Genomic DNA, 8,332 nt, shown 5'->3' on the forward strand with positions numbered 1-8,332 from the left:
GCGATGTTCCGAATGGGCAGTGGATGGCACAGTCGTTTGCAGAGCAGATCCCTTCTTTTAATAATTGTGGGACCCGAGAGCAGGAAGAAGAGAGCCACGCTTAGGAAGGGTGCCTCTCAGCTCGGGCTCAGGGCTGCAGTTCTAATGCAGACCTCAGGACGGAGAACCTCAGTGTGCTAACTGAGGGGCTTTAGTGTTAATGGTCCTTTACGCTAGTGGTGTAATTATATATGGAGCAGTTATATGGTAGAGTCAACTGTATGAATCTGTGTAGTTTGGAAAGGAAAAATAGGGTGTTTTGTACTTGAGTTTTGTATTTTAACTACCCATCATTCCAGCTTTTTATATACTATATTTCATTTATGAAGAAACTGGTTTTCTCTGAGGAGTCACTTCGATCTATAATTTTAAAAAAGCAACAGTCAGAATATTTATAGTTGATTCTTCACTGTGCATACCTATATATGCCCTTATCCCTTTAAATGCCTAAGTAGGGCATACTANTAAGAATCAAGCTGGTGAAAGGCAGATGTGCCTGTCTCTGTTGGAAGCAGACTAGCCCTCCGTGGACTCGAAGCTGGAGGTGGACTCAGAACCCTCTGGGTTGCAGTCACGCGCAGACCCCTTACTCTCCCAGTAGTGTGTGTGGCTGTTGCTTGGTAATAGAAACCTGATGGGGCCTGAGCCCTGCCGATGGCCTCTGCCTCTTGTGGNTCCTGAGAAGGCAGTAGAACCTGGACAGTTGCCACCCCTCTGTTTTACTGAATCCCCCGTCAGTGTTCATCACTGTTGTGATTTTTATCCCGACTTGGAAAGCGCTAAGAAATGAACTTTCCAGTTAGCCACGCGCTGCTGCAGGTGTTTGATAACCCTGTTTAAACTGGTGCTGTGTACATGGGATGTACTGATACAGAACTTCTCTTCTAGGGAAAGCTAATCATTTGTCAATGATGTAAAAATTATTGTCACTACTGTTGATTACTGTGGACTAAGTGAACCTCGTGAAAGAGCTGATTGGAATTTGTACCTTTGTGGCTGCTCATGCATTTTCCATGGTGCTACAGACAGCCTGCCAGGGCTGGTGGCTAGGAAACGTGCGTGTTCAGCGATGCCTAGNGCTCTCACTNCTGAGCACTCTGACTTGGTGCACACCCCTGGTGCATGCTGGTTTGGCAGTATGAAATGCCCACAAGGGTTTTGTATCTCACAGAGGTTATGTAGCCTGTTCTGTGAATAATGAGGNAAGCAGTTTCTTGGTAGAAATTTTAACATGCCTTTAGCTGTGGCAGTGATGGGCTTTCTTTTTCCTTCGGTCTGGGTCAGGTTGTGCACAAGTCATGTTATTTGGAAGGTGCACTGCACTGCTGTTTACATGGGCATTTTATGCGGGTGCTTTGAAGTGCCTTGCATCAGGGATTAGGATCAATTGAATTATTTTTTTCATGGGACTATGTAAAGCATGTAGTATTGCCTTGGTATGTAATGTAGCTTTACCATGGAGAAATACCTTTAAATTATGACTCTGGAGAGCAGCCATGAGGACCTCTGTACTTCCTGGTGCTTTTCCTTAACANGGTGGGTGAGTAACGAGTGCGGGGCACCCTGTACATGACAGGGTGGAGTGTTCTCATTAAATAATACTGAGATTTTAAACATGCGCAAGTCTGAGCGTTTTTACAATAAACATTAAGAATGGCTATGCTTAGTATACAGGTTTTTCTCTAGCAGGATTTAATGGTATTCCTCCCCACTGCAAACCTGAGGATGGGTTACTTTCTCTTACATGTCACATGACAAAATCACAAAAGCTTGAAGAGTTTATTTTTACAGATTCTACATTTTTTAATTTATAATTTTGTAAAAGACAAAACTAGCAACCTGTTTTTAAGAAGGAAAACCCTGCAGCCAGGTGTGGTGGCCCAGGCCTTCAGTTCCAGTACTTAGGAGGCAGAAACATGCGGATCTTTGTGAATTTGAAGTTGTGAGTTCCAAGTTATCCAGGGATATAGAGAAAGACCCTGTTTGTTTGTTTGTTTGTTTGTTTGTTTGTTTTGAGGCAGCGTTTCTCTGTAGCCTTGACTGTCCTGAAACTCACTGTATAGACCAAGCTGGCCTCGAACTCACAGAGATTAAACTCTTTCTGCTTCCTGAGTGCTGAGATTAAAGGTATGTGCTGCCACCACCCGGCTAACTTGTTTCTATTATTTCGAAAACATGTATGGATGTTTTGCCTTCCATATGTGCATCACATGTGTACCCAGTGCCTGTGAAGGCCAGAAGAGAATGTCAGATCCCCTGGAACTGCCGTGTGGGTGCTGGGAATCAAAGCTGGGTCCTCTGGAAGAGCAGCCAACACTCTCTCCAGCCAGTGAGATCCCATCTTAAAAGTAAAACAAAAGAACTGCTCCCAAAATATCTGAGAAAATAGAGATTTTGAAATTTTTCAGATATAGTTGTCATTCAGGTTGAGACTTGGGGTACATAGCGAGACCCTGTCTCAAAACACCAAAAGAAAAAAAATGAGTAGGGGCTGCTCATGGCAATCATTTGAACTTAGAGAAGTTGAGTCTATGTGTGTGGGCCTTGGTTCAACGTGTACACAGTCGTATCTGTCTCTTACACCAGAGGTCATCTGTATCAGAAGACTTGCTCTTAAAGAACAGTGTTAGAAGACACAGAGGGCCCGTTCCATTTTTATCCAGGGTGTATTTTAACTGTTGGAGGGTTTCATCTATTGTGATGCAGTTTAAAGATCCCTGCAGGGTCAGGAACAAACCAGCTTTCCCATAAGTCATTGTGAACACTAGGAAAGTCCCAGGGTTTATGTCTTCCATTCCAGTGGAGTAGTTTAGCTTCCTGCAGGAAGTGCTCCGAATATCTTGCATCAGGGTTCCAGCCTTCGGTGTATGCAGAGGGAAATAAATAACAGGCTTGTTAGTGACGACGATTTTATATGAAACCTTGGATACAAGCTATGGTAAAACTGTCCAGTTAGCAGGAGTCACGCCTCACATAAGCTCCCTTGGTGATAACCATACATTACATAAGCCTAAGGTTATGATAGTGAAGAGACCTTAATACTGCCATTCCTCGGAGTGTTCTACAGTACTTCTAGAAGGTCATGCAGATATAATTTATATAAAATATATCCTCTGCTGTTGTTTTTTCCATAAACAACAATAAAACTCCATTGAGTGTAGAGAAAATATGGTCAGCCAGAATCATGGCCTTGTAACAATGTCAGTTACATGACACTCTCACGCAATGTCTGTCAGGAACAATAGAATCTGGCTCTTGTCACTCACTCAGCGGCTGCAGAAGAGAAGCTGCTCAGTCACCTTGGCCTGTGGTTACAGGTACCAGCTTCCAGCCAGTCTCCACAAAGGGAGCCCGCATCTGAGAGGAGGCTCTGTGTCCCGAGAAGTCATCAGAGGGCCAGCCTCACCTCAGCTCCAGGACAATGTGGAATGGCTTTAAATGATTTTATAGAATGATAGAAGGCTTTCTGTTTCGACCCTAACTTAATATGCGTTATTGTTTGCTTTCCACATACAAAACAAAACCAGATCACATTTCAAACGACTGCTGTGTAGACTGGCTTTACATTTCTTGCCTGATTCCAAACCTTATAGGGAAAACTGGATTCTTTTAGAAAGGTTATGCCCTTTTTGCACATCAACAGTTAGTAATTCACAAGTGTGAAACTGAGTCTGCTCCAGGGTCTGTCCTTTTCCTTTTTCCATTTTGCACACGTGTCTGGAAAGCCAATGTTGATATCAGGTTTCTTCCTCAATTTCTCTCCAATATTGAAGCAGTGGTCTCTCACTTAAACCCAGAGCTTACTGGTGTGTCTGGTCTAGCTAGCCAGCTTACCCAGAGAACCCTGTCCTAGCTATCTGAGTGCTGGGGTTACTGATGGCCACTAACTATGCTTGTTGCCTTTTGCAAGAGTCCTGGGGATCCAAAGTGTAGTCATGCTTGCTTGGTAAGTGCTTGTATCCACTGAGCCATATCCCCAGCCCATCTTCATGCTACTTGTTACTGACCTCCACTTTGATGGGATTTTACATATATGGGAACAGTACAAGCTGTCTTAAGGTCACACTCAGTAGGCTCTGTATACTGGAGCATTGCAAGATGGAAGTTCTATGCTAAGCATCACTCCATAAGCTTTAAATACTTTGTTTTAAAATTTATTTTTATTTTACATGTATTGCATGAGAGTGTCAGATCCCCTGGAACTGGAATTAGAGACAGTTGGGAGCTGAGAATTGAACCTGGGTCTTCTCAAAGAACAGCCAGTGTGGCTAACTGTGGAGCCATCTTTCCAGCCCTAGTCAGAATCCTTTTCTTGAATCCTGGAATGCTCGCTTCACTCTGGCAACTAAAGACACCATTTGCATTTGTAGATTCTGAGCCTGAGGGTTAAGGCAGAGAGGTGGCCAAGGTCACACTCCTAGGGCCTGAACCCCTGGGCTATAGGTGCTAGAGTGGTGATGTTTCACTTCCCCTGCTTCCTGGAAGGACTTACCGAGGTGCCGTATATGCCACAGTGGGTTGATGGTGGAATACTTCCCGTGAAACACAATCAGCATGGGAGAGGTGGCCACTCCTCCTCCCAGGGAGCTGCTGTAGAGGTTTTCTCTAAGAATGGGATTTAAAAAAACAAAAACATTTGGTTAGAAGCTCTCACAGGAAGTAGATAGATGCTAATGTGGCTGGTCCTAGGAGAAAGAAGGCTTCTCTACTTTCCCCCCAACTCCTATTTTTTAATCAGGAGTTTTTGTTGTTAGAAACAGGGTCTCATGTAGAGCAGATTGGTCTTGAAGTCCATATACAGCAGAGGAAAACCTGGAGTCAAGCCTGCTGTCTCCACTTCCCCTGTGCTGGGATTGTAGGCATGCACCATTAAACCTTATCTCCCATGTAGAATCACAGTACGTGGCCCAGAGCCACTGTCTCCCAATGTATGTCACCTAAGTCCACACTCTCACTTGTGTCACCTAGATTCACAATGTTAATACTTATTAATATCCTGTCACTAACTCTCAGGGTTTTTTTAATGGTAGGCTCAGAAGATCAAATTCTGATCTATATTATTTACAATTACATACAAGTTCAATGGTACTGAGATACATAGGTGAAGGAGCTGGAGAGATGGCCCAACAGTTAAGAGCACCTCCGGGACTCTTACAGAGGACCCCCAGCATCCAGATGTTGACTCTCAACCATTTGTGACTCCAGTTCCAAGACTTCCAGCACTCTCTCTGGCCTCCAAGGGTAGCAGGCAGAGGCATGTATGTGGTGTAGACATACATGGAGGAAGCAGAACACCATATGCATAGAATTAAAATTAGTTGTTTTTAAATGGGTGAACTATAATGAATAATTTTAAAATATTTAAGATATTTAAAATTTTTAATATAAATATTTTAGATGCTATAAATATTATAAATATAAAAATAATAAAGACTGATAGGAAAGACGATGATGTGGTAGTGGTTGTCTTAGTAAACTTTTTGTTGCTCTATTCTAAAAATCTGATACTTAAAATTCTTAAATTTTAAATTAAAAGTCACTTTTAATGCAAGTTCTGGGGAGACAACTTAGTCAGTAAAGTACTTGGTGGATCTAGCCCCAGAACCCGTGTGAAAACTCTGTGCTTGGAATCCCTGCACAAGAAAGGTGGAGACAGAACGGCCAGTGCCTGGGCTAAAGAGCTGAACTGTGCTGGTGAGGATGAACCCTGAAGTTATTCACACACATACCTGTGCACCCACCCATACACACATGTGCAAACACATGCACACACACACAGAGAGAAAATAAGCATCAAAGAAAAGTATTTTTTTTAATGCTGGCTCTGTGAAATTAGCCTTAAAAGTAGGTCTGTGGCCAGGTGTGATGGTACACATCTTGAATATCAGCATATCAGAGGCAAAAGCCAGCCTGGTTTCTTAGTGAGGTCCAGGCCTGTAGATTAGGGCTACATAGTGAGACCTTATCTTCACAGAAAAGCAGTCCTGTAAAAGAAACTCAGCTAAGATAAATGAAGTTTGCCCCCCCCCCACCCCGGCCCCCAGTGGAAAAGATTCAAGCCACATTATTAAGCAACTTGTTGGGAAGAAGAAAGGGCACGGATTCCTCATCCCAATTTCTCAGACTTCTGTCACCTGGGGAAAGATCGTCCCCATACTCCTTTTCTTGGTTGACAGATTCTGTGAGAATCTGACCTCAGGTGCCCTGTTTTGTTTTGTGTTAATTCCTGAGCTACACAAAGATGAGCCGAGCCACTTGGTCCCAACTGGGAGCAATGGTGGCAGAGAAACCTGTACACATACTCCACATTCTTCTGCATCCACTTTTCCAGCTGTTTCGTGATGCGCTGGTGTTTCCATTCAGTCATGTTGGCAACAATCACACCAGGATTGAATGAGCAGGTGCTGGGGCTGATGCCAAGGTCCTTGATGGTCTTCTTCCGGTAGTCCAGATAGCCCATGTATGTGTTCTGCAAAAGAACAGAGTGGACTCTTCTGTTTAGGGAAAATGGTTCACCTTCTTGGAGCTTTTGTACACTCTCTCTGGGCTTCCTGCTGCCCACTGGCGGCTTTCTGCCTTCCTTTGGTGGGTTTTGTTGTGTGAACAGGGTCTCACTTTGTAGCTCTGATCATCCTGGAACTCACTATGTAGATCAGGCTGGCCTCAAATTTACAGAGATCTGCCGCTGCCTTTCCAGTGCTGGAATTAAAGACGTGTCACCATGCCCAGCATATGTTTAAAGGTGTGTGTGTGTGTATGTGTGTGTGTGTGTGTGTGTGTGTGTGTGTGTGTGTGTGTGTGTGTTAGAAGTCAAAGGACAACTTTTATCTTGGGTTCAGGTCGGATCCAGGACAAGTGCTTTTACCCACCGAGCTGTCTCACTCCCCATTGCTGGCTTTACCTCCTTCCCAGCCTCTGAATGCTGGGTGTCCTGCTCAGTCCCAGCACCTGCTACTTGCTTGTCTGACTCCACTGACAACCTTTCTGCTTCAGGGCCCTACATTCCATCTGTGTGACAGCTCTGACCTCTCTAGCCTTCTAACTGCCACATCTGCCTTCTTGATGCTTAAGCAGGTCCAACAGTATAATGGGCTGAGAAAGAAATTAGGGAAATGACACCCTTCACAGTAGTCACAAATAATATAAAATACCTTGGTGTGACTCTAACCAAACAAGTGAAAGACCTGTACGACAAGAATGTCAAGTCTCTGAAGAAAGAAATCAAAGAAGATCTCAGAAGATGGAAAGATCTCCCACATTTATGGATTGGCAGGATTAATATAGTAAAAATGGCCGTCTTGCCAAAAAGCAATCTACAGATTCAATGCAATCATAGAGTTAGAGCAATTCTCAAATTCATTTGGAATAACAAAAAACAAAAACAAAACAAACAAACAAAAAAACCCAAGATAGTGAAAACTATTCTCAACAATAAAAGAACTTCTGGGGAAATCACCATGCCTGACCTTAAGCTGTACTACAGAGCAATTGTGGTAAAAACTGCTTGGTATTGGTTCAGTGACAAGCAAGTAGAACAATGATATAGAATTGAAGACCCAGAAATGAACCCACACACCTATGGTCACTTGATCTTTGACAAAGGAGCTAAAATCATCCAGTGGAAAAAAGACAGCATTTTCAACAAACAGTGCTGGCACAACTGGCAGTCAACATGTAGAAGAATGCAAATTGACCCATTCTTACCTCCCTGTACAAAGCTCAAGTTCAAGTGGATCAAGGACCTCCACATAAAACCAGATACACTGAACCTAACAGAAGAGACAGTGGGGAAAAGTCTAGAACGCATGGGCACAGGGGGAACGTTCCTGAACAGAACATCAATGGCTTATGTTCTAAGATCAAGAATTGACAAATGAGACCTCATAAAATTGCAAAGCTTCTGTGAGACAAAGGACGTTGTCAATAGGAAAAAACGGCAACCAACAGATTGGGAAAAAAATCTTTACCAATCCTACATCTGATAGAGGGCTAATATCCAATATATACAAAGAACTCAAGAAGTTAGACTCCAAAGAACCCAATAACCCTATTGAAAAATAGGAAATAGCTGGGCAGTGGTGACGCATGCCTTTAATCCCAGCACTTGGGAGGCAGAGGCAGGTGGATTTCTGAGTTTGAGGCAGCCTGGTCTAGAGTGAGTTCCAGGACAGCCAGAGCATACAGAGAAACCCTGTGTCAAAGAAAGAAAGAAAGAAAGAAAGAAAGAAAGAAAGAAAGAAAGAAAGAAAGAAAGAAAGAAAGAAAGAAAGAAAAGAAAAGAAAAGAAAAGAAA

General features: G+C 43.2%; 2 protein-coding genes across 3 annotated transcripts in view; one reads left to right on the plus strand and one right to left on the minus strand.

Moving 5' to 3' along the window:
* The window catches only part of Tdg (thymine DNA glycosylase), a 19,878-nt gene extending 18,221 nt beyond the window's left edge, over positions 1–1,657 (plus strand). Inside the window, exon 9 of the mRNA XM_021173484.2 lies at positions 8–1,657. Within this exon, the coding sequence (XP_021029143.2) occupies positions 8–104 (97 nt within the window). The 3' untranslated portion in view covers positions 105–1,657. The remainder of the gene's footprint in view (positions 1–7) is intronic.
* A 147-nt stretch (positions 1,658–1,804) lies between these two features.
* Glt8d2 (glycosyltransferase 8 domain containing 2) overlaps positions 1,805–8,332 on the minus strand; it is a 33,054-nt gene continuing 26,526 nt past the window's right edge. Inside the window, exons 8-10 of one of the 2 annotated variants that reach the window (XM_021174966.2) lie at positions 6,342–6,508; positions 4,532–4,644; positions 1,805–2,897 (exon numbers count right to left, since the gene is read on the minus strand). In XM_021174966.2, the coding sequence (XP_021030625.1) occupies positions 2,728–2,897; positions 4,532–4,644; positions 6,342–6,508 (450 nt within the window). In that variant the 3' untranslated portion in view covers positions 1,805–2,727. The remainder of the gene's footprint in view (positions 2,898–4,531; positions 4,645–6,341; positions 6,509–8,332) is intronic. The other variant, XM_021174967.2, reaches the window with a different exon arrangement.

The sequence above is a fragment of the Mus caroli genome, chromosome 10 (genome assembly GCF_900094665.2).
Source record: "Mus caroli chromosome 10, CAROLI_EIJ_v1.1, whole genome shotgun sequence".
In the NCBI taxonomy this organism is placed as follows: domain Eukaryota; kingdom Metazoa; phylum Chordata; class Mammalia; order Rodentia; family Muridae; genus Mus; species Mus caroli.